This window comes from Leishmania braziliensis, chromosome 35 (assembly GCF_000002845.2).
Source record: "Leishmania braziliensis MHOM/BR/75/M2904 complete genome, chromosome 35".
NCBI lineage: Eukaryota > Euglenozoa > Kinetoplastea > Trypanosomatida > Trypanosomatidae > Leishmania > Leishmania braziliensis.
The window spans coordinates 1792271-1817054 of record NC_009326.2 but is presented as its reverse complement, the minus strand read 5'-3'; the positions used below and the strand labels follow the sequence as shown (position 1 = coordinate 1817054).

Sequence of the window (24784 nt, the reverse complement as noted above, 5' to 3'; positions counted from 1 at the left end):
GTTTCGTGGCGGCGATACCTAGCGAAGTGCTTCTTGTTATGGGGTTTCCTTCCCCTTTTAACTCCCTCTTTGTTATGTATGCGAGGCGCCTCCGGCGGGTGTGTGGCGTAGGACGGTGCGGTGGTTAAAGTCTTTAAAAGACACAGGACATACAACTAAAAAGAAAAAATCGCCAAAGGAATGTCGTAGAGACGCCAACTGCAGCTTCACATAAGAACGTACGTGAGAGGCCCAACAGAGCGGAATGCAAAGAGGAGTGACTAACCTTCTAAGTCGATGGTAGTCACACAGGGGGAGTAACGGTGTAGGTTCCAGCCAGTCAGCAGTTTTCTCGTTTCAGCCTCTAGACTCTCTTCCTCCTCTGCACCCTCTAACAGTCCTGGGTTGCGTGCACACAAGCAAAGGAGACGAAAAGATCATTAAACCAATTTTGTAAGGCAGTCGTACATGTGGACAAGGAGAGACAAAAATACTCGACACTGCGAAGAATACAAAAACTCACCACAATGGAGACACACAAACGGAGTAGAGAAGAACAAGAATGAAAGTAGTAACTTTCTTAACTAGGCACGTCGAGCGCTACATGCAAGACTGAGCCGCTTCGTTTCCCCGCTTCTCGGATTTGGTGTGCCTCGTTTGGGTTGTATTTTCCTTCGTGCTCTACTCCTTTCTCTAAATTAGAGTGGCCCTAGCACGCTCAGCCAAAAGAATCTAGCGAGACTTTTTTTTGAGGCGGAAACGGACGAGACGGACAACAACACACCCGCACCCACACACACACACACACACACAAGCCAACGCGCACGCACGCACGCCAAAGAACAAGAAAAACAGAGCGAGGAAACGCGCAGCGAGCAGAGAAAAAAGGAGGTCGCACAGAGTGTAGAAGAAGAAGCAAAAGGGGGGAGGGGGCCGAAGTCGATTGCTCTACGACTTTCTCCCTCTCTCAGTCCACGCTCTACGATTCTGCGGGGGCTGCAGGTATTACAAGGCGAAAGGTTCACTGCACGAGGCGTAGCACTCAGCAAACAAATACACACGTCAGTAAAGTTACAAGAGAGGTGAGAAGGACAAAAATTCAAGAAAATAGATTAAGAAGAAAAGTGCTAAGCAAATATAGGCAACATGCAGTAACCTTATGGGAGCAGGTCTTGTAAAAACTCGTGATTGTCGCTTTGTTTGAGAGAGAAGCGCATGAGTGCGTGGGTGATTAGGTAGGCAGGGCAAGGGACGGCATCACAAGGGGAGATCGTAAGGAGACGGTAGTCGTCCCACCGAGGGTGGTGTAAAAGGGAGCAGAGGAGGGAATGTACGGAGAAGTGGGAGGGAAGAGAGGCGTACGCAACGAAACGGAGGAGAGAATGAGGGTTCACATATGGCCATTGGCGAGTACGTCTCTCGATGAGATCTGCGTCGATGGGGACCGATTCCACCTGGACAGCGACGCTATCAGTATTCCACAATGTACCAGCAAGACAGAGAACAAGAAATGCATGGGACATCGCGCTGCGCATCTCTTCGCTAATGAAAAATGCATGTATCTCCCTCTTATGTAGTTCCATGTTGCACATGAGGCAGCCACGTGCAGGAGCAAAAAGAATGCTCAGCCAGACGCCTGGCCTCACTGGCCATCGAGAAATATGTGGCGGAAAGTGGGCAGCTCTTGTTGCTCACGCTCAGGCTTGCGCACCCACAGGTGGCTCGCATACACAGCTCATTGCTACCGAGTTCAAAGTCGTTAGACTCGTTTTATCACGGTGCACATGCCTGTGTGTGTGTGTGTGCGCGCGCGCATGCATGCAGTTTAATTTCTCCGGGAATAACTCGCTTAATCACCGGACGAATAGAGCAGGCAAGCACAATACGAAAAGAGCAAGTTCCATCATCAAGGATGAAATCGAAGACTACGCATTATGTCCTCAGCAGACCGTTTACGCGTACCGTTTGGCCGAAGCGAGTACGGCGGTGAGCTCGTTTCAGGAATGGGCAAGGACGGTGATGGCAGCGGACGAGCCGGCACTGGTTGCGAGAGCGGCGCGCTGGAGGCGGTAGATTGGTGGTCGCTATCCGTTAGCAGCACCTCATCCTCGGCTTCCTCTCTCGGCCTCTTCCCAGTCCACAACTCTGTGTACTCTGGTACCTTTTCCGCTTCGACGTGAGCGGGAAGAGGGCGTGACTGAGAGGCAGGCAATGCAGAGGGTACGCCGGGGACCGCCACGGCCGCAACAACAGACACAGATTGACGCATGTGCTGAGAGCGCAACAGAGCCGCCACGGCTGTGGGCGACGAGTCGGCGGTCAGTTCAATACTGGAACCGGCATAGCGAGCAACGCTGTAGGCGGTGCCAGAGGTCCGCCCAACTTCCTCCGCCAGCCGCTCAGCGCTGGAGATGGCGACGAGAGTCTTGGCATGCAAGGAGGCTGAGAGAACCTTCCGCTGAGTCAGCAGTGAGCCGTTGGCCTCGTCGTCCTCGCTTACAACATTGCCGGTGGGCAAAGAGGAATTCCTGTACTGGGAAGAGTCAGTGATGCGCATCGCCCGCATGAAGGGAAGGTCCGCCAAAGCAATCTCTCCTTCACCTCTTGTCTGGGCACCATTAAAGGAGTCCGCTGACGGCAGCCGATAGTGAAAGATGACATCGATGATGGCGGACAGCACCGCATCCTGCTGAGCGAGGGCCTCAGGCTCGTCTGAGAGAAACACCTCGTCCAGCTCACGCGAACTGCTGCACACCCCGGGTTCGACAGCGTCCAGCGGGCACTTGAGGCTGTACGCGGTGCGCTCCATGAGAAACACAGCCATTGCAGCGTCCTCCAGCGTGCACACCGTCTGTAGGTGCAGCTTCGCATGCGCCTGTGCAAGTCGCACAAGGGATTCGAGGAACCGCACCGTCACCGGTACCGCGTCGTCCAGAGACGGACTGGCGCCGCGCTGCCGCTGTATCTCGTAGTAGCGGCCCAAGAGGTCGGCGGCCGAGTCGGAGAGAAGAGGACCGTCTGCAGCGGCGTACTGCGTGCGCACCCACCATAGGTACCGTGCCACCTCCTCCACCGTCAGCTCATCCTCTTCCAGCGACGTTTGTGCCCCAGTGTTTGCCCGCAGCATGTGCGACGCAATTCGCGCATCCACCTCCGGCTGCGGTGTGTCCCAAAGAAGAAAGATAAAGTCGAAGCGGCTCAACAGTGGGCCGCCAACACCGATCTCTGTGCGACCACCGCGGCGGGCAGGGGGATTGCAGGCTGACAAGACCGCGCAGGATGTGCGCAGCTTCGTGACGAGGCCGCCCTTTGCCACAGAAATGGTCTGCTGCTCCATTGCCTCATGTAGTGAGGCACGATCAGCTGGAGAGACAGTGCGTAGCTCGTCAATGATGCAGGAGCCGCCATCACTCAACACCAAGGCGCCAGGCTCCAGCACCCACTCGCCATGCTCCTTTGCGGCTGCCACTGTAAGACCGGCGGAGGTGCTGCCCATGCCGGTCGTCGAGGTGCTGCGTGGCGCGATGGCCGCGGCAAAGCGCAGTAGTTGCGTCTTACCAGTCGAGGGGTCGCCAACGTAGAGACAGTGAATTGTGTTGCGCACGTGCATGGAGGTCTTCCCCGTCGTCGACGTCCCGCCGAGGGCAGAGAGCAGCACCGCGAGGCGGGGTGCGAAAAGCCCCGAGAGATGTGGGCACACACAACGCGCTAACGTCACGCCACGCTTGCGCTTGTTCTTGCAGAAGGAGGTGAAGAAGTGCTCCGGGTTGAACTTTGGCCGGTCCGTCTTACCACTGCGGCGACGCAGTCCCGGTGCACCGCTCGTTGTTGTAGCTGCCCCGCGGTACGCTTCCATTGGGAGTACGTTGATCGCCCAGATGGCCGGCTCGATGGTGGGTCTGCTAGATGGGAAAACATGCCGCCATTTAGGAAAGGCAAGCCCCACCACCTCTACGAACTGGCCCACCGAGCACTTCATGCTGAGCTCGTCATCCAGCGTGACAAGGACGCTCCGAGGCAGGCGGCCCGACTGGTTGGACCGCTGCTGCAGCCGGCACTCGGCGTAGTCCATCCAAACTTGGCCAATCACTTGCATCGGCTCGTGCTTGCAGGCTGGTTGCGAGCACTGTGTCTTGGTCTCCGTCGCGCGGTCGAAGGGGTTTGTGAATATCTCGATAGTATCACGGCATCGCGGGCACATTAACCGCGATGCGTACGGCACCACGCGCTTGGTTGACATGCGAATGATCGACCCGCAAAGCTGCACGAGTTGACCGCGAGCGGGCGGCACGGACGGCAGTCCTGTCATCACCACGGGTACATGCGTGAGGCGAATGGAAATGCTGCTGCTAAGGATGTCCGTCTGCCCAGCTTCTTTGCACAGCGCCGCACACTCCACACGCAGCGCATCCATGACCGTTGTGGTCTGACCCAGCAGCGCACACCCCACCTCTGGACAGACATTAAGCAGCTTCATGCAGTCCACTTCTTGAATAAAAACAGAACGCCCACCAGCTGCGGCTACTGCAGTGCTGCCGCTCGTCCGAGGCAAGACAGATGCGCTGGCGCCATCGCGGGTCGACAGAGGATGGGGTGGCTCGCTGTGATGCACGAAGAAGTAGCGAAGACGCTCCTTCATCGCATCCGTGATCTCCATCGGTGCTCCCAATGCGCGCTGTATGCCTACTTTAGGTGTTCCTCAACACAATCCAGCTGCAGAATTCGCCTGTATGTGAGGGCCAGGACAGACGGTGAGGAGAGCTGCGAGTCCCACGAGGGAGAGTGCCTCCTAAAAAAAAAACACATATAAGCATAAACAGAGGATGGGGAGGGGAGTTGACGCCACAAACGGGTGACACCAGTGCGAGAAAGGGGGAGGGGCGTCAACGACAGTGTGGAGTTGGAACGAGAGGAGTGCGGTGGTTGGAGAGTGACAACTATATAGGTGCTGCATCACGCATTATACACCATGGCCCTCCCTTTCCAGCAGTACGGTATCCGCCGGAGTTTGGTGTCGATGGGGAGAGGGGTTAAAGCAGCAGTCGTATGTCAACCCCTCTCTTGTCGGTGTTGTCAGTGAGTGCCGTACATCAACACAGACGCACAATATCGAGGAGGGGGAGGAGGCCAAAAGGACGGGAAGTGCTGAAAAATTCGAAAAGAGGCGAAAGAGCAGATTCACAGGTGGCCATAGAAATCGAGGGAAGCCAAGTGTGGTAGGCGCATTCGAATCCCCTGTGCGCAAGTTCGACAGCCAAGCAGCTCTCAAGAAGATCAGAAGCAGAGACACATGTGAATACCGTTGCAACCTGGGGTCGCGCACAGGGTGTCACAGGGGAGCCTGGTTGGCGACAGTGCGGCACGGCAGAAGGTCGTCAAGCTACAGTAAACGCAGCCAACTAAAGAAACAACGACAGAATAAACCCGACGACAAGCTGCCTTCTTGCGTCATTGCGATCCAACTCGCATACTTTGATCCACATGGAGCAGGCGGACACACTTAAAAAAAAAAAAAAAGAAGAAAAATTGGGGGAAGTATAGAGAACAGAACGGAGAAACTCGGGTGAGCCGGACTGTAAAGAAGAGAGAAGACAAACAAATCTCGGAAGAAGGGAGCGGCGAGTAAAGAAGACGGTGAGGTTAGACCTGACGTGTGTGATAAAATTACACTAACACGAGCATTCGGCCGAATACATGCACTTACACAAGTCTTGTGGTGCGAGCGCCTCCTCCCCCCCCCTCTCCCTCTCTCCTTCCCTAAAAGGCAGTGGGAGAGTGCACAACTCACACACGCAGCTTTCTATCAGCGTGTCAGATAGCAGAAGTATTCTTCCCATTCGTTACTGTTTGTTTGATCGTAAAACTGAAAGAACTGTTCTTGCCGAATCTCCTCCTCGAGACCTAATAAATACTCCATCACATCAGCGTCGTGGATGTTGACGCCAAACTCGTGGCCAATATCAGACCAGTCCTGCACCGCCGATGTCGTCAAAATCTCGTCGGAGTTGTAGCACAGTGTGGTGTCAGGCGCGCGTGTGGTGCTTGATTCGACCTCTGAATGACCCGTCACAGCTGCCTCACGAGTGCCTGCACACCACGCATGGTCAGATGTCTCGCCGCTCTCCGCCCTACGCAGTCCTCCCAGTCGACTATCCCGCACCCGCTGCCGCTGCTCGCGGTGCTTTTCTTGAATTCTCTCCTTGATACGATCACGGTTGATGTGCATGGCTTTTACGCCCTGATGCTTCTCCGACGAGCGCATCATGGTGACGGACCCTAATGACTGCTACGCACAATAAATAAATAAAAATGAGTTTTTAAGTTGTGCGCGAGAGAGGTCTTGTTACGGCAGGCACAGGGATGTGGCCAAAGAAAAACAGTCGTCACGTGAAGGCCGTTGAATAACAAATGTAACCGTCCGTTTGAGCTCTTCGTGACGAGACAAGTGTACGGCTGAGGAGCAACGACGCGTCGCGACACACTTCTCTTTTGTGGCCTGCTTCCACAAGCTTTGCTGTGTGTTAGGTGAGGTCGGCGTCCTTGTAAGAGTTGTTGCGGAGATAAATATTCCCTCCACGAGGAAAGAATAAGGGAATTGAGTGAGATGGAGAACGTCAGTAAGCGAATAGGCACCTTGAATGGCGGTGCCGGTGGGAGATGAGCTCCAGGTCACTACACCGTCAGCGGGGGTGTCAGTGGGCTTCACAACCAGCATGAGCGCGCATATGCTCCCTCTCTGAAGAACGAAAAAAAAACAACAACAGAGAAAGCTGGAGTAGGAGGTCGTGTTGGCAAAATCCGCTTACGACGGCCGTACCTCATTTGGCATCGCTTTCAAATCCTGTCATGCCCTACCCCCTCCCCTTGCTGTGCCCTCCACACTCGCTCACCTCACCTACGAGTCGGATAGACGAGTCGGCCGATGTCAGAAAAAAAAACACGAACGCACAAGTGCACCATTGTTCCTGTCCAGACACTGTCATGTCTATCACAAGAACGCAGCAGGTTGAAGCAGTTGAAAGAAAAGAAAGGAGCGAGACCCAAAACTCGCTGTGTGCCTGCGCGTGAGCCTCGAGTACGGTGCCTTCATGCACAGGTCGACGACGCACATGCACCTCTGTTGAAATCACAGAGGTGCCCACCCGTGCTCAGACACACCAGAAGAGCCGACCAAGAAAGAAGGGTTTGAAGTATTCTGCAACTTTCCCATGTAGGACCCTCACTCAACCGCGTCGGTAATCCCTTGTTCAGAGATGCTGTAAACGCACTCGAGCTCCGGCAACGATGGGCTATCAAAGATTTTGCACACGCGTTGATCGCCACGGCCCTTGCGCAGGGACAGACGCGTCGTCGAGGCATGGGCAATAATGTGGCCGCCGACAGGCTTCTTTGGGTCTGCCACAAACATGGAGGCGCCACCGGGGTCGGAGACTACCTGGTTGGTGATGTACACGGCGACATTGAACTCCTCCGCAATTTTCATCAGCTGGCTCAGCATCTTCGCCAACTTCTGCTGCCGCTCCGCGAGCTCGCCGCGGCCGGAGAAGTCAACACGAAAGAGAGCTGTTATACTGTCTACGACGAGTAGGCTAAACTGATCCTCTGCCATCTTGGCCGCTACCATGGAGAGTAGGTGGGCTTGATGTTCGTGCGTGTAGGCGCGGGCGACAAGGATGTTGTCCAGCACGGAGTTCGGGTCCAGCCCGAAGCGCTCCGCAATGGGTCGAATTCGTTCTGGGCGAAATGTGCCCTCAGTGTCCACGTACACCACTTTTCCGTTGCCGCCGCCCATCTCCAGCGGCAGCTGGGAGGTCACACACAAGGTGTGACCGATCTGTGTCTTGCCGGTGCGGAACTCCCCAAACGCCTCTGTAATGGAGCGGCTCTCGATGCCGCCGCCGCCTAGCAGTTGATCGAGCGCTGTACTCCCGGTGGAGATACGTAGAATAGTGCTGCGCTGCTGCAGGTAGATCGATCCGGTGATGAAGCCCACGTCGCTCACACGTCGCGCGGCTTCGATGATCTTGTCCACCTTCGCGTCGGAGAGACCCTTTATCTGAATGAGGTCTTTCCTACACTGCATCTGCACACCAGGAACGGTGAAGATCCCCGCCTGCTTCAGCTTTGTAATGTCCGCGGCTCCGATGCCATGCTCGGCAAGACGCTCCACCTCCAGCAGAGGTTGTCCCGCTGCTTCCCCGGTAACGGAGTTGGGGAGTTGCTGAGGCTCGTCGAAGGCGGCGCCTCGGTCAAGGGCGCGCTCTTCCGCGAAGTGCGCACTGTGCTGTTGCTGCTGCATCGTAGAATTGAGAGTCTGCACAGCAGAGAACAAATCAGTAGACAAGGCACTCTTGAAGGCGAGTAGACGCGTCTGTCTCTCCTCGTCCACGCCAAACGAAAACAGGAGAGGCTCTGAGTCGAGCTGGACAATCGGAGGGATGCTGAAAAAAACGACCCGTGTAGAAGAGAAGCAGATGTCACCGCTGGGGGGAGGGGGAGGTGGAGGGGGGGCGTCAAAGTGAGGGAAGGAAGGAGGCTTGCATCGATAGTCGCTCCAAGGGAAAAAAGCGAATGGGGAGTGGGCGTGGGGGCGGACGACTCACGGTAGATGCAGCAGCGAGTCTGTGATTTACTCAAGCAAGACAGGAAAGCAGGGTAGGAGAGCGGGAGAGGCAAGTGAGAGTGAAGCAGGAGAGATGTAAAACGTGTCCGTCAGTGGAAAAGATTCACACCGTCGGCTGCGCACGGTAGAAGGAGAAAGGCGTGTTTGGGTACAACAGACGCACACAGAGAGAGAGAGAGCACCCGGATAGCCACGAGAGCCGTGTTGTGGCCACTCTGTGCTGCCCCTTTGCCTTAGTGCGTTCTGTTTTTCAACTCGCCAGTGATCCGCTTGGTGAAGAAGAACACCCGCAAAAGAGACGAAAGAGAAAGTGGCAGCGAAGAACCAACTCAACGAGCACACAGCTGCACAACAATCGAAAGAGTGGAGTGAGTCAGTATGGTGGAGAATAAAGAGATTTATCGAAAGAACTCAAAGGAAACACGTGAAATCGCTTAGTTGGAGCGCTACAGCATACACCTACGGCTCACCTTTGATGAGTCTTTTTATTCGCTGTAGCGTGTTGATTTCGTTTTGTCTCATCTCTTCCACAATCGTGAGTTCATTCCGCGACCCCGTTCCGTGCTTGGCATCGCAGTGAACGCCTACAACGCACTGCTCGTTACCGGCGAAAGCAAGAGCAACAAAAAAGGCCATCAGCGTCTCGAGTACAAGTCAAGCACACCTGCTCATCAGCAGAAAGAAACACCAAAAGGATGACATGAAGCACAGGCATGGCACACACAGCGAGAGAGGAGAGTACCTGAGCACACCACTAAAGCACGCAAGCTTTCTGAGCGCAAACGGCGCACACACACACACACACACATATACCTCCTCTGAGAGAAAAGGGTCGACCACACATTGAGGAAGAAAAGGTCAGAAAACCACACAGGGGGCATACTCATTTCCCCCTCATCGTTCACCAAATCGATGGTGGGCACATACACCCACGCGCTTGCGGCTACACAGAGGAACTCATATTCCTTCGCCAACAGCGCTTAAACGGGCTGGGTGGCAACCTTGTCGAGGAGGTCAAAGAACATCTGGGCATACTTGTCGACCACCGCTGGCATGAAGGAGCTGGTGGTCATGCGGGTGATGTTCATCCGCAACCCCTTAAAGGCGAGCTTCACGTAGCCGTCGTGGTTGTAGCGGTACTTTGCGTACTGAATGTACACCAGAGTGAAGAAGGCGCCACCGGTGAACATGATAATGAACAGCAGCAGCGCCTCGACGGTAGCACTGAAGATGCGAATCGTATCCTTGGCCCCATCGGCTTGTTGCACGTACGGGGCAATGTACCGGTACTGAGGACCCATCAGTTCGGCTATCTGCTGCCGCTTATGCACGAGGTCGAGCATGCTGTAGGCAGCGATGAAAACCTCCATGAACATGATCGGCCGCACGCCGGTAAGCTGGGCGAAGAAACATAGAATAAACAGCAGGGAAGAGAAGTGGGTCATCCATGAGCTCAGGATGTCCATCTTGAACTTCAGAAGGTTGCGCACGCGCATCACCAAGGCCTGCTGACCCATCGTGATGAGTAGAATGTACGGCCAGAGGGACCTGGCCATGGACGGCACAAACATCGACGCCACCACCTGAAGCGCCGCCAGGACGATGACGGCAACGTCAAGGATGAGACCTATCGTGCCTGTTTCCACCGACACAAACTCGCCGCCGAACGCCTGCACTGCCGCGTTGGCTGCTGCCGCGGCGCGGGCGTACTCATACGGGTGCGGCACGCCGCGTCGATGCGCGAAGCCAGAGACGGAGGGCATTGGGTTGATGAGCTTCTCCAGGGACTGAATACTGTCCTTGATGAACTTGTTCGAGGGATCCATCGTTGCTGCCACTTCGAACTCGCCTTTTGCCTCGCAGTACTTCATCTGCGCCCACAGCGCGGCTCCGAGGCGGATGTGCCCCTTGGCGTTATTCTCGATTTCGATAGACTTGTTGGCATTCTCGATCGCTTTGGCGTAGTTCCTTAGCTCGTGGTAGGCTGCAGCGCGGTTGTTGTAGTAGATGAAGTTCGTCGAGTCCATCTCGATGGCCTTGTCGTAAAGCACTATGGCATCCTCAAAGCGCTTCGCTGCGAAGGCCTCGTTGCCGCGAGCCTTCAGTTCCTCAGCGAATGCGTTGACCATTATTCCTTAGTGAAGTGTGTGACTACCGGTGAGGCCGAGTAATCGACGGAAGAGTGAGTAAGTAAGGGGGAAGCGCAGTGAAAAAAAAAAAAACAGAACAAAAAGGATAGAAAGAACAATAAGATATTGATGGCGGTGGGACACCATCGAAGTGGGGGTCAGCAAGAAACTGAACGCGAACAAAGGCCGCCAAGTAGAAAGACAGGGGCAGGGAGAGAGGGGCAAGGAAAAGGACGCACAGACACAGTAGTGGGTGTACGTGTGTACATGCGTGTGTGTGTGTGTGTGTGCATAGAGGAGCGGGAAAGGTGAACAGGAGAGGTGACGAGGTGCCAAACAGAGACTTGGGTGCCGCTAAACAGGTGGTACGATTGGAGGAAATGGAGGAGGGGGGGGGGTGGCGCTCCTCTCCAGCAAGAAAAAAATGCAATAAAAGGCGATGCAGTCTATCGAGTTGGCTACATGGCCACTGTCGGCGTGTATCGGTGTGTTGGAAACCCCGTTTGAGAAACACCCTTGCCTGGGCAAAGACAGACAAGAAAATAAAAAACGAGAAGAGGGGGAGCGGCCAACGCTATCGGCCTAGAGGCATTTGCTTCGCCGCCGTCCTTTTTTTTTCGTGTAGTGCCGCTGTGATGTACGTCAGTTGGCCTGTTGCTTTTCTCAGGGTGATCCCGGCTCTCGCCTCCTCCAGTCATGGCACTGCGTCTATCGCCGCAGTCACTCGCAAAAAGCAAAGAGGAGTTAGTGGGAGAAAACGGCAACGGATGAGGACAACGATTTAAAGCACAAGAGATGCAAAGAAAAGAAACGTAGCAAATAATGCTATCGGTATATGATGTACATCATCACCGCACTCTGCCACCACAGCATCCCAACCTCCTCCCTTGCCCTGCATGAACACACGAGCACAACAATGCAGCAAACAGCAGGCACACACACACACACACGCACAGAGTCAGTCAAACGGTCGAGACCGACGGTGCATTTGGGGGGTAAAGTGGAGGGAGAGGCGAGGGAACGAAGTAGGCGATAGTTTTGAAAGGAAGAGACACGCAGCAGACACGCAAAACCAAGCACGCAAGCACAGACAAAACGATCACTATGCACACCACAGCACGAACAACTTGGGAAAAAGAAACTATGAAGACACGCAGGCAGAGACATACGCACACACGCAACTACTCATGTGCATCTCTGTGCATGACGCTACCGTGTGGAGAATTTGCGTATGGCGCCGATGCTGGGCAGCGCGGACTGGCCCTTTGTGGCCGCCTGTGCAACACCAGAGTAGTCCGCCACGGTGGGGTGTCGACCAAAGACTTTGTTGTAGTTTTCCTCTCTGTTGATGAGCTCCAGTTTGTACAGGCGCATGTCTTCGTAGGCCTTGTTCAAAGCACATTCCTTTTCCTTGATGTCCAGAAGAAGCTTGTTTATGAGCTCGACGTCCTCTGGTCGAGACTCGCGGTAGTTGTACTTGTACTGCAGCTCCTCGGTCGTGCCGCGCAGCTGATCTACTAGAGCCTGGTGCGCACGCCGCTCCTCGGCCTGCTGGTGAGAAAAGTCGTCTACGATCTCCTTGTGTGTGGCGCTGAGCGCGTTTAGTTCTTTCTGATGCGCCAAGCGAAGCTCCTCTAGGTCCGCTGCGCGACGGTTCTGTTCAGCAGTGACAGCGGCCGCACCGTTGCGCTTAGCGGTGGTGAGGTCCTCCAGTAATTGGTCGCGTTGGGCAAGGAGTTCCTCTAACGCCTCCGCCTTGCTGGCCAACGAGGAAATGAGTTCTTTGAGCCGCACGTTCATTGCACCAATTGAGCTCTGCAGCTGGTCGCGCTCAGTGTCGTGCGCCTCAGTGAGCTCGCGCACCTGCCGCTGGTGCATCATGTTGAGCCGCCCTTCAAGCTCCTCCATGCCCTTTATCCGCATCGCTTCGAGTGACGCCTTAGTCTCTTGCAGGCGTGTTTCCGTGGCTGCCATGCGTTCATGGGCGTGCGCCTCCATTCTCGCAATCTCCTCATTGTGGGCTGCCACAGCGACCTCATAACGCTGTCGCTCGGCACCTACCTGCTGCTGACGCATCACCTCCAGTGAATTCACCTCGTTACGTCGTTGCTCCTCAGCATCGCGGCGCGCCGAATCGAGCGAGGCAGCTGCTTCTGCCTGAGCCTTGGCCATGGCCGACTGCAGCTGCGCGAGATCTGCCTGCCGTTGCCGAAGCCCTTCACTGCTGGACGCTTGAAGCGTGGACATCTCGTTAACAGTTTGACGTAGTTGCGCCTGCAGCTCCGTGATGCGCGTGTGCAGTTGTCCCTCAGTCGTCGCCGCGGCTGTATGCACCACAGCGAGCCTTTCCTCATAATCCCGCTGCTGGGCAGCAAGTCTTGTCTCGACGCTGGTGCTCATCGAGGCAGCCTGCGCCGCTGCATCTTCCTTTGCTCGCTGCATGGCAATCGTGTGCTGCTCCTGCATCGCCTTTAGCAGCATGGCGTGGTCCAGACGAATCCTATCGAGCTGCGCAGCGCTCTTCTCTTCTGCCTCACACAACGCCTTGGCGTGCGCGGCATCCGCTGCAGCGCAATCCGCAGCGTGCTCCGCTTGTGTGCGCTCCAGCGCAGCCACCTGAGCGGCCGTCTCCTTCGCTCCGTTGTTTCTGGCAGCGCTCACTTCGAGCTGCAGCTGTTGTAGCTGCTGCTCCAACTGCAGGCGCTCCGCCGCACTCTCCTCGGCCCGGCTTCGGAGCAGTGCATCTTGCTCCTCGCTTCGAACCGTCAGGGCGGAAACCAGTGCAGCTGTGGCATCCGCCTTCCTCGAAGCCCTTTCAAACGACTCTTGCGTGGCAGCCATCTCCGTCTGCAGTCGTCGCATCTCTGTCTCATGCTGCCGCTTAAGCTCCTCAAGCACCTTCGTGTGCGTTTCTATCAGTCTCTGCTGCTCAGAGGACAAGTTCCACTGCAGCGACTCACGCGCGTTGCGCAGCTCCTCCTCGTGCTTCGCATGGGAAGCGCGCGCTTCCTCTGCCGCCTGATGAGACGCCGCCGCTAAACGCTGTTGCGCCTGCGCAGCCTCTTCGCCGTGCTTCCGTTGTCCCTCTGCTACCGCCTGCTCGAGGAAGATGATGCGTTGCTTTGCCTCACCTAGCTGCGATGTGGCGTCACTCAACGAGGAGGCATGGGCAGCAGAGCAGGAGTGTAAGTCGCGGAGCTCCCCCTCCGCGGCGTCGCGTTGTGCCGTACAGGCAGCGAGGGCAGCCTTGCAGTCCTCCAGCTTCTGAGTCAGCCCCTCCCTTGATGTTGAAAGGGACGCTTTCTCATTCTCCAATGCCTGTATCGCGGCTGCTTGGCGCGCGTTGAGCGCTTTCTCAGCCGCCAGTGATTCCTGCACCTTCGTGTTTTCCCTCTGAAGGGCAGTTCGGTCAGACTCCAACGCTACCCGCCTCGTCTCTCGTTGGTTTTCGAGTTCTTCGGCAACCGCAGCCCGGCGCCGCTCGGAGGCCAGCTCCTCCTCAGTGCGCCTCAGCTGCCCTTGGAACGCCTGCAACTGCGCCTGCGCCTCATTCAACGAAGCCGCTGATAAGTCCTTCTCGCTGGACAGTGTCGCGCATCGCTGCAGTGTCTCCTGCAGCAACTTCGACTTGGACTGCAGCTGCGCCTTCATGTCGCCCTGCGCCGCTGCCAACTCCATCTGCAGTGCCTCTACTTTACACCCCCACTCCTTCTTGAGTGCTGCCTCCAGCGCATCCCGCGAGTCAAGCTGCTCGGCAAGCATGGCTTTGTACTTGTCATTGTACTCACGCACGAGGCTCTGCAGTTCTACGTCCTTGCTCTCTCGCACTCGCTTCGTCTCGGCTGCCAGCTCGGCTGCCATTCGCTGCTTCTCCTCCCGCAGTGAGCTCTCATAGCTCAGTTCCTGCTCACTGGCCTGTTGTGAGAGAGCCGCCAGCCGTGTCATGAATGCCTCCTGTGCTGCTTGCAGTTGCTCCTTCAGAGACCGCTCTATGGACGTTGCAATGTTCCTCTTGTCTGTCTGCAAGGCACAGACCTGCTGCTGAAGTTTTTCGAGCTCCGACTCATACTGCTGGCAGAGCTGCGCTATTTCTTGCCTGTGCATCTGATGCAGCCACTCGGTGCGCTGCTCATTGTCCTCAGAACAGTTATTCAAGGTGTAAATAACTTTGGTGAGTTGAGCTATCTTCTTGCACATCTTGTAGTGCTTGCCATCGTCCTGCGCAGCGAACGCGGTCGGCACGCTACACGGCATTGCCGCTGGCCCCGGTGTGAGTAAGTTCGGCTAGCTTGCGCTTTCCTTTTTTTTTCGCTTGAGGAAATCCAGATGCGGAGGAAAACGCAGGACAAACAAGCAAAGTCGTCACTACGGAAATGTGTGCGGCGCGTGACTGACCTTCGTCTTACCGTGCGCAACGATGTCCCCGTGGGGGGGGGGGGGGGGGTAAGGTGACGCAGTGAGGTGTGCGTGCAGGCTGAGGAAAGCCAGAAGAAGAGAAAGGGGAAAAAAAGAGAGTTGCCGGAGGACCTGGAGTAGTACACAAGGTCGGTGATAAAAGAAGCATCGGAGGTATGATCAATGCCCTGCAAGCAACTCTTGACGTGGTGACATTTGCCGATTCGCCGATGCATGGGCGGCAGTCTCTCACAAGCACGGCACCCCCTCTCTGCTGCCACAGTCGGCGACACTGAGTGGAGGAGACGTACGCTGGCACCAAGACGGCGACTGACATTTAGCGGCCTAAGGGTCCAGCATGCGTCTTTTCGAGCCTGGGTATGGGAAAAAGTCACGTATCCCAAAGCAGTGTCGCTGATTCTTCACTGCGTGCGCTCTGTCGCGTACTGTTTTGGTGCTGGAACGGAGGCGAAGGCGCCCCAGATGCAAATTCTTGTTTAATGACTAGGGATCTTACAAAGCGGGTAGAAGAGGTGTACAGAGGTGCAACCTCGGCGACGCGTCAACCACTCACATCACGCTACTTAAAAGTGTCCCTTTTGCTGCTCGGTATCTCTTTGGATTTAGTTAGCCTCAAACGATGGCGACCGCCCAAAAGTGAGACTGAGGCGAGGGGGAAAGGAGGGAAGGCATTGGGGAGAGTTTAGTGTGACGGCGAGATGGGACAAGAAAGGGGAGGCGGGACAGACATAGACAAAGAGCCTCCACTACGTCCGTGTCCCCATGCGCAGTAACACGCATGGAGACACGGACGTAGTGTTCGGGCAGATTACCATCATCACTACCACCACCCCTCTCGTTGTGCCCCTCAAAATTGCCCATTCTTCGACACACTTACCCCATCGAAGCGCGACCCAAGAGCAACCGACCAGAGGCGGCGCCAGTTATGCAAAGTGTACAGAACCGCACTCAGAGAAGGGGGAGAAGTAGAAAGAGGGCAGAAATGCTCGAAGAGAGCCCAGTGGGAGGAGGAGTGCCGCCACGCTTGCGTCACTGTGACCAAAACACGTGACCCACGCACACCTTTTCCAACACTCGCCTTCATCACCTCAACTCTGGTGTACTCGAGCATACACTCTTGGCGTTTGCCTCTCATGCCCTCCGCCTCGATTATCCTCTTCAGAGGCTGCCAAATCACGGCAACAACACCCATGATGAACAACAGGATAAAAAAAGAGAGTACCGTGTGAATTAAGCTGTAAAGATGAGGCCCTGCTTCAGTGCACCAGAGTGGATGTCGTACTGGCAGTTGAAGGTGAGGCGGAGCTGATTTGTGCCAGGCACCTCGCCGCCAAAGGGCAGATCGAGATTCACCTTGGCGATATTGAAGCCTAACAAGGAGGTCGTCAGCTGCGCCCCACCAACGAAGCTCTTGCGGCAGCCTACGTTGAGGGCACTCTTCATGCTCTCGCGGCCCTCCATGTACTCTAGCTCAATCGCGGCATCCATGTTCACTGCCCAGTCAAAAGCTGTCGCCGCAATCTTCCACGTCCCCTTGCTCGGTGTCATCTCTGCCATAAAACCGGCGTCCCTCTTCGCAGTCATGAGGGAGATGGCGTGCGAGAGGTAGGAGCTGTGCGTTGCAGGTTCGAACGTGAGATTGGTGCCTATGTGGACGCCTCGGATAAGACGCTGCACGTGGCTCAGGCTCAGTGACTGGTCCTTCACGTACTGCACCTGAGTGCAGCCGCCAAAGCGCCACGGATACTGCATCATGGCAAACACAGTACCCTGGGATAGGCCACCTTGCTTCTGCGCCATGAATTGCGTCACAAGCATAGCGCCAGTGCTGAAGACGCGCTGGTACATGAGCTGGTAGCGATTCAATGTGTTCCACGAGGCCGCCACAATATCACTGAAGCCGTTCATCTGCAAGTTCACCTCCCAGTGGGACATCTGTGGGTTAACGAGCGCCCACTTTGTCGAGATCATCGTGTTCTGTGCGTTGCGGGCGATATTGAGGGTGATGCCCTCCTGAATCTCATTGTTATTACCCTCCAGCAGCACGCCCTGTGTCTTGCGGAAAATGCCATCGTAGGTCACCGTCTTGCTTGGATGGAGCGGCCCCTCCTTCGCCGACTCCGCGAGCTTCTTCTCATACAACTCGCGGCGCTTGCTCGCGGCGCTCTCGTGCGTCTCCAGCGGCTTCTCCGCATCTACCACCATGCGAGATACAGGCTTCTTCTCGACAGGCTTCTCCGCCTCGCTCGAGGAGCCGCGCAGCCACTCCTTCAGCATTGTCTGCAGTGTGACTAAAATAAAATGAAAAAGATGAATGTGGACTACGATATCGAGAGCTGATCGCTGAATGATTCACAGTGACGACGGCAGACGTGGAATGCGGAGGTTCGAAAAAAAAAAATGCGAATAATCGCTAGCTAAGAAACGTGGTGTTCAAGAAGGTGAGAAGCTGCTCCTCGTTTCGCTTTACAGGGTCTCTAACGCGCAGCACTGGCTGAGAAAAAGGCGACGGATCGTTCGAGAGAAAATAAAAAAAAAAAGGGCCCACCGCCAAGACAAACTCTGGGAGACGGTAAACTGCAGGTTGAATGAATGAGAGAATAGGGGTCAGCCGTGGAAGAAAAGAGAGGGACATCGAAAAGAGGGGGACTGAGTTTCTGTATTGGTGCTGAGCGGGGTAATCCAAGGAGACTAAAGATTTACACGGCACATCTGTAGCAGTTCATGGTGAAGAAATCGGTGTAAACAAAAAAAAAGCTGGTGCGCACCGCAGGAACAGCCTGGAGGTCATCTAAGCGTGCACCCCATCTCGCGCAGCATCCAAAGCTGCCTTGTAGAGCCATGAAGGTCCTTCGATCTCGGTGGCGGCTGCGGTGCACTCGAGTGAATCCCTGACGTCAGGAGAACTTTGCACACATTTTTTATGTCCAACATGCGCACCTGCAGAATAATTGTGCAAGCAACAGAAGAAAGATAACGAGCGAAACGCAAACGAAGGATGTCGGCAAGGTGCAAGTAGAGAGGAGGGAGAAAGCGACGGCACAGCCGACAGACGCGTAGATGTCATACATGTCTAGCAGCAGTACCAGCCTCTTTCTGGGTATCAGTTCCTTGTTCTCCTCCGCCCTTTTCTTCCCCCTCCCCTTCCTACCACGATGGGCTAGCATGCAGCGAAAGGTCAGTGTCTGTTGGCTGTACCGATCCTTCGCCCCCAAAGCCCATGCCATCACACCCGCCTCCGCCTCCTCGGCGGTGCATTTTCGCTTTCGATCTCTCTTTGTTGCACCCACGCGGCGGGCCATGAGACACACTGAGGCCGACGCAGACTATGATCCATGAGGATGCGCGGGGGCTACCTTTCAGGCTTCGCACAGGGTCGCCACAACCTCCACCACTAAAACAATGCGCACCTATCAGCGCGCTCACGGTAATCACAACAAACATGAAAAAGGGGGAGACAAAGGACAAGAGGAACCACAGCGAGAAGGAAAAGGTAGAAGAGAGGAAGAATAAACATATGAAAACGCACCCCAGGCAAATTGTATGTCAGCCGACCCTCACCTCCGAAAGAAAGCGTTAGGGTGCGCCCGCGCCCATGCGTGAAACTCCTCCTCTGCGCGTCTCACAGGAACAGGGAAAAGAAAAACATCCATAGTCTCCCCTCCTCTCTGATTCGCCTTCTCTGTTGGGCAGACGTGAAGCATAAGAACGTCAATTGTGTGAGCTAACAGGGGACTTCAGCAAACATTCCTTAGCCTTGGACCGCCCATGGAGCTGGGCAGTCCCCAATGCGAAGAGAAGGGGGGGGGGGGGGGGGGGGGGGGCGAAATTGCACGCGCCACGGTGGGTCAAGTGACGAGGAGAAGGGAGTGATGAGAGCACGCGTAAAAGAAAACGATGTCGGTGTCGCGCTTGCCGCTCAATCCGCCTCGGCCACGGCGGTCAGCCATTCCTCAACCTCACAGTTTTGCACCCGCTGAAAGGTCGGGTTGGCCGCCGTGCAGCGGCCCACCTCCACCTCTGTCGCCTTGACAGCCGTGCCGATCGCGCTCTGCAGTGCCGCCAGCGCGATCATCGCCGCCTCCTTCTGCGTCAGTGTGTCAAACTCGGTGCTCTTCTGGCGCTTTTCCAAGAATGCCATTGCCTCAACTTGCTTCTTGCCAGCAGCGCAGGCGATATGCCCGCCAGTCCAGCCGGCCGGGTCGACGGTGTAAATTTTCGGCTTCAGTAAACCGTCCTCGTCACTCTGGTCCATGCCGATGAAGGTGCTCACCACGCCCATCGGCCGCAGGCCAGCCTGCTGGGTACGCACCTGCGCCTTGTCGCCCATACGCTTCGCCAACACCGCTATTGGGATCGGCACACCGTAGCGGTAGTGGTAATCCGACGCTTCCTCCCGTGCGCGCTGCACCAGGGCACGCCCGTCGGGTGCGCGGCCAGTCATGCAGCAGCCAATACCCGGAGTGACCTCATAGAGCGCTGTCACCGAGTCAGGACGCATAAGGCGATCGGGAATCTGGTGCTGCGTCACCACCAGAACGGCATCTTTACAGCGGATAGAAATCGTGAGCAGACCAGGGTAGGTGACCGCTTTGAACGCGTACTCCACCTGGTACAGCGAGCCCTCGGGGCTGAAGACGGTGATGTACTTGTCGAAGCCTGCGCGGTTCATGATGTTGTCTAGGAGAAGGATAGAAAGGGGGAAAAAATCAGGAAGCCGATGAGAGTTGCGCTTTTGGTGTAGGGCTCTGCGTCAATGCGTAGCGCAAATGGGCCTCAACACGGCTTGAATGGTGAAGACTGAGGAAAAGCGATATAAAGGGAGAAGTGCCGGGCCGGTTAGGAACACAAAAATACAGAAGAAAAGGGCAAAGGAAAGAGAGAAGCTCGAGTAGGCATCGATATAATGTAGTGCATAAGCGATTGGGACAAGTGGTGCAAAGCACTGGCGAGTTTGTGCGACTATGCAAAATAGTCGAGTCAAGAACAGTGAAGAAAGAGAAACACACGCAACCCACTGTCGGTCTGAGAGGAAGCGCGGCACGTGAGTCGCTTAAAGACAGCGAAGCAGTGGGAAGCCGTCCAGTGCGTATATGAGGAGGCTTGGTGGTTATTCCATCTAAGACACACGTCAATGCAGCTACGCTCAGAAATGTGTTGACACCTTTCTGCTCATATTAACCGTTTCTCTAGAAATATATATATATATATATATAGGCGGAGCTCATTTCGCTTGGCAGGGGGGGGTTAGGGTCGGATGGTGGAAGCGCGAAATGCCAAAGAGAAAACCCACAAACAAGCAAAAAAAAAGAGACACACACACAGAGGGGGTAAAATACATAAAGAAGAAAACGCGCACACCCGTACCGTATAAACACATCAGGGGAGACCTCTCTAATGTAACCCTCTGCACACGGCCTCCGTAGCCGCAGGAGAAAAAAAAAGAAGAGAGAGAGAGCAGAGAGAGGGAGAGGGGGGTCTCCATATTGTCGTCTTGTACACGTGGAAAGGCGAACTCCCTCGTTGTGCCTTTGATTTGATTCCTCTTCACTGCCTTGAGCAGCGTGCTTGCGTTGCCCCCTCCCCCCCCCCCGCCCACTACATTAGTTGAGAAGTAAGACGAGGCATGCCATCCCCTAAAACGAGCGAGCAGCGAATGAAAAGTGAAACAACGAACAGAAAAAAAAACCCTACAAAGAGAGAGGAGGAGGAGGAGGAGGAGAAAAGCGTGAAGAACAAAGCGCAAGTTCGCCTGATGACACAATGAAGCAGAACAGTCACCGCTCATTTTTGGTTTTGTTGGAGGCGCTTAAGCTGACAAGAGCAAAAAATCACACGACTTTGTAAAATAGAGGAAAAAGTACCAAGACGAGAGAAAAAAAAAAACTGAGGAAGTGGAAGAAACCGAGCGGAAGGTGGAAAAAACGAAACCAACCACAGACGACACGCATACGTTAACTTAGTCAAATGAAAGAGAAAACAACTACAGCCAATCTGGTAAAGATAAAGCCAATAAGGAATGGGGGGAATTGAGAGGGGCACACACGCCGCGAGGCCAAGAAAAACACAAAGAAGGTGATCACCAACAGAAAGAAAAAAAAAATATGCAAAGATGAGCAACAATCAGCAGCAAATAGACCTAGACACGAAGAAACACACAGCAGTGCGGGTGTATCTGATCCTAGGAGCGACAACGCGACACGCTCACACACGTACCACATACGTGGTGAAACACACACGTAGACAGCAAAAGCGATAGAGAAAGAAATGGGACGAGAAAATTCTCGCTCTGAAGTAGCCGAAGAGATGAATGGCAAGAGGGGCAGCAAGTTCACACAAAACAGTCGTAAAATGATGCAAGTAGGCACCCTCTGCATCGCGAGGGAAGGAGGACAAGAGTGGAAGATAGAGTAGACAGCAATACATTAATGTTTGCCAACAAACACAATTACAAAAAGAAAGCATTGAGCATACGCAGAGATCAAACACGAGCGCAGCCACAGATTTTGCTTCCAGCAATCCCAGGAGGATGTTGCCTTCTCCTTTCCTCAGCTTCCTCCAAGGCCTAGCAAGCTCAGGTAAAGGAGAGGAGAGACACAGGTATTCAGGGCGAGAAGAGCACATCTGAAAAAGCTAAGAACCAAAAATACCGTGGGAAGAAGTTCAATATCTGAGTGTGGTTGGCAGAAGAAGAGGTGCCGAGGAAGCGAGAGAAGCGAATATTCAGTGGCTATCACCATATTCAACACATCACTGGTAAGCGGGAAAGAAAAAAAGGAAAAGAGAAGGACGCGGCGATCAGAACGTAAAGGCGACACACAAAAGGGGACAACAAACAAGACAAATAACAAAAAGGGTTGTACATGGATGTCCTCAATCTCGCTCCGTTCGTCTCTTCGCTTTAACAACTGCCGTCTTCCCCTTACCATCCCTCTCCCTCTCTCGCTTCCCTCACCCGCCGCTCCCGTTTCTCTCGGTCCTCTTTACTCGTCAGCGTTTCGCGCGACTGCAGGAATGAGAAAAAAAGAAAAACACTAACGATGAGAGAGAGAAGATAGAGGCAGAGATGTGCGAGTCATAGACAACGAAACCTTTCAGCGGGGGGAGGGGAGAGGGCTGAGAGAAAGAGGGGAGAGGAAGGGACAGTCAAGACCAAAAAACGGTTGAATAAAACCAAGACAAGGGAAAGGCGAAAGGGAAAAGCAACAGAGGGTTGGTGTTCATACACACACACACACATATACTCATGCACACAGATACACTTGTGCGCGCGGGCCACCATGAACCGCGGTAAACTCTAGCTAATGATTGTTGAGTTCTTGATGCAGTCTAGTGTTCCTGCACGTTGCGTCGCCCACCCATTCCCCGAGGACGTGCCTGGATATCTGTCTCTTGATCAGTGTGTTCATACACTTAAACCAGTCACCAATGATAAGCAGGAGAAGACGACACACGACGGACGGGGAAAGAAAAGAGAGGAGAAGAACCCAAATTAAAAGATGACAATTCGTGCCCTGATGGTATACTCAGGAAAGGGAAAATGACAAAGAGGGGGGGGGAGGAGGAGAAGGAGTACAGCAAAAAAAAAAAATGGGGGAAAAAGAAATGCAAAGAAAACATAGAGGGAAAACCGAGCACAACAACAACAACAACAACAACACACAAAAGCGAAAAGGGAGTGGAGAGAACAATCGAAAACATAACTAAGCAGAGCGACGCATGTCGGAATGAGAGCCGCGCCCGTTATTCCGTCTGTCCATTGTGTGGCTATGTGTTGCTGCTAACATTTGTTTTCGCCCCAGGCCTTGCCGTCTCTGAATGTGCGAAAGTGCTGCCTGCATCGCCCTATGGGCTTCACGTTGAACGAGCTGAGCAGCTGTCCAGGTAAGACGCCGCGATGGCAAACACGCGGGTTATGGGGAGGGGGAGGGGGGTAGAGGCGCTAGGCCCGGGAACAAAAATGCGGTGATCGAAACAAAAAGAGTGCCACGGAGAAGGCGTGTGTATGAGCACGGCTGATCTGCGCAACGTTTCCTGAAGCGCCCCAGACCGGGTGGGCCGTGAGCAAGGCATTACAGAAGAGACGCGGTGCCCGCACAGTGGCCACGGAAGGCGGCACGTCCCCAACGATCCCTCTTCCTCCCCTAGCTCGACAACAGTAAGTACGCAGCGAGAAGACGTACAAAAAGGGTCCGATAAGCACAGCTGGTTGACGCAGCGTATGGCTATTGCAACTCTCACTTGGGCACTGCCTCCTGAATGGTATTTCGATCACTGAAGGAGGGTGAGGATAAATGGGCTGCGATGACGTCCTTCGGCCACGAGGAAGGATTCTGCGGGTTGAAGAAGAGGTCGTTGTTGAGTCTGTGACGGTCTTGCAGAGCTTGGTCGATCCACTTGCATAGTTTATCCGCCTTGTTCTTGGACACGTGATTCATCGTGGACATTTCAAAGCCGCGGTAATCCTCATACGTGGTGACCGTACCTTTCGGCGAGCAGTCAGTCATGTAGCCGGCCACAAAGTGCGCAACGTAGTCCTCCTCCATCTCCTCGGGGTTGTTCTCTGCAGTGACCTGCGTGGACCCCACTTTTGAGATCTTGCTGCATTTATTGCTGTTGGCAACGCCATCACGGGCAGCGCGCGCTGTGACGCACCCCATCTTGTGTAGGTGTGTGAGTACGGATGCGTATGCGCGGCCTGCTAAGAGGAGTGCACAAAGTGGAGAGCAAAGAAAAATGAAGGAGAGGATAATCTGCTCTGCAGCAGAGGTCAGCACAACGAGAAAAGACAAATGAAAGTCACGCCTCCCAAAGGCACTGCCTGCGAGTGATTGTCAAAGCAACTGTCTGTGAGTGGAAGACACAGCAAGAGATGCGCCACAGCTAGAACAAATGTAGCCGCACCCGCACGGCATGGAGCAACCGAAGCGGAGGGGAGCAGCCACTGAAAGGAAAATGAAGGCACCGGACAGTTTTGGAGTGGGGAGGGATGGGGCAGATGAACGATGCACACGCAGTCAATCACAGCTGTTGCGCAACAACAACACGTTTAAGTTTTTTATGTATCCTTTTTTTTTCTCTGTGAGGAGCTGTTTGTGATTTGTCGCCTCACTTCTATTCTCCGTTTGCTTCTTCGTGTGTGTGTGTGTGTGTGGGGGGGGGGGGGGGAGGGGTATCGAGGAGCGGAAAATACGTGAGGGAAGAAAAAGGGGGAGTCCCGTAAGGGCTAGAGTGGCGTGAGTGCACAAGCTGAAAGAAATATATATATATATATCGCTGCGTAGGTAGCGAACACGAGAAGAGGAAAATGCGTTACGACACGAAGAAGGCAAGAACAGCGCCAGAGCGGAATCAAAAAGGGAGCCAGAGAGAATTCCAGTTACAACGATAGTGAGGGGTGCGACAGGCTGCTAAGTGTACAGAGTCGGAAAGGGATGAAATGGAAAAGAGAAGGTGAGGTGGGTTGCACGCTGTCAGGGTGACATCGGGGGGGGGGAGACCGAAGTGCACTCTCACAGTGGTCGCTGTCGTTGCAACCACTGAAGCCATTAAGACCGGCTTGAGAAAACATGAGAGAGAGCCGCTGACACTCCCCATGATTTGAGGAGGCAACGCCATCCGGCCCATGCCGCATTTT

At 54.6% G+C, this 24784-nt stretch overlaps 8 protein-coding genes across 8 annotated transcripts; all 8 read right to left on the bottom strand.

The window, feature by feature from the left end:
* Positions 1-1885: 1885 nt before the first annotated feature.
* On the bottom strand, positions 1886-4636 carry LBRM_34_4870 (putative DNA replication factor; the record flags this gene model as incomplete). Its single annotated transcript, XM_001568535.1, has 1 exon — positions 1886-4636. The coding sequence occupies one exon, from the start codon at positions 4634-4636 to the stop codon at positions 1886-1888; it is 2751 nt and encodes a 916-aa protein (XP_001568585.1).
* Positions 4637-5782: 1146 nt separating this feature from the next.
* Positions 5783-6244, bottom strand: LBRM_34_4860 (conserved hypothetical protein; the record flags this gene model as incomplete). Its single annotated transcript, XM_001568534.1, has 1 exon — positions 5783-6244. One exon carries the CDS (start codon positions 6242-6244, stop codon positions 5783-5785), a length of 462 nt encoding a protein of 153 aa, XP_001568584.1.
* Positions 6245-7198: 954 nt separating this feature from the next.
* LBRM_34_4850 (RAD51/dmc1 protein) lies at positions 7199-8278 on the bottom strand (the record flags this gene model as incomplete). The annotated part of the gene is made up of 1 exon (XM_001568533.1): positions 7199-8278. The coding sequence occupies one exon, from the start codon at positions 8276-8278 to the stop codon at positions 7199-7201; it is 1080 nt and encodes a 359-aa protein (XP_001568583.1).
* A 1304-nt stretch (positions 8279-9582) lies between these two features.
* Positions 9583-10731, bottom strand: LBRM_34_4840 (conserved hypothetical protein; the record flags this gene model as incomplete). Its single annotated transcript, XM_001568532.1, has 1 exon — positions 9583-10731. The coding sequence occupies one exon, from the start codon at positions 10729-10731 to the stop codon at positions 9583-9585; it is 1149 nt and encodes a 382-aa protein (XP_001568582.1).
* A 1209-nt stretch (positions 10732-11940) lies between these two features.
* On the bottom strand, positions 11941-14985 carry LBRM_34_4830 (conserved hypothetical protein; the record flags this gene model as incomplete). The annotated part of the gene is made up of 1 exon (XM_001568531.1): positions 11941-14985. The coding sequence occupies one exon, from the start codon at positions 14983-14985 to the stop codon at positions 11941-11943; it is 3045 nt and encodes a 1014-aa protein (XP_001568581.1).
* A 1392-nt stretch (positions 14986-16377) lies between these two features.
* Positions 16378-17424, bottom strand: LBRM_34_4820 (conserved hypothetical protein; the record flags this gene model as incomplete). Its single annotated transcript, XM_001568530.1, has 1 exon — positions 16378-17424. The coding sequence occupies one exon, from the start codon at positions 17422-17424 to the stop codon at positions 16378-16380; it is 1047 nt and encodes a 348-aa protein (XP_001568580.1).
* A 1642-nt stretch (positions 17425-19066) lies between these two features.
* LBRM_34_4810 (putative proteasome alpha 1 subunit) lies at positions 19067-19819 on the bottom strand (the record flags this gene model as incomplete). Its single annotated transcript, XM_001568529.1, has 1 exon — positions 19067-19819. The coding sequence occupies one exon, from the start codon at positions 19817-19819 to the stop codon at positions 19067-19069; it is 753 nt and encodes a 250-aa protein (XP_001568579.1).
* Positions 19820-23384: 3565 nt separating this feature from the next.
* On the bottom strand, positions 23385-23807 carry LBRM_34_4800 (conserved hypothetical protein; the record flags this gene model as incomplete). Its single annotated transcript, XM_001568528.2, has 1 exon — positions 23385-23807. The coding sequence occupies one exon, from the start codon at positions 23805-23807 to the stop codon at positions 23385-23387; it is 423 nt and encodes a 140-aa protein (XP_001568578.1).
* Positions 23808-24784: the final 977 nt, after the last annotated feature.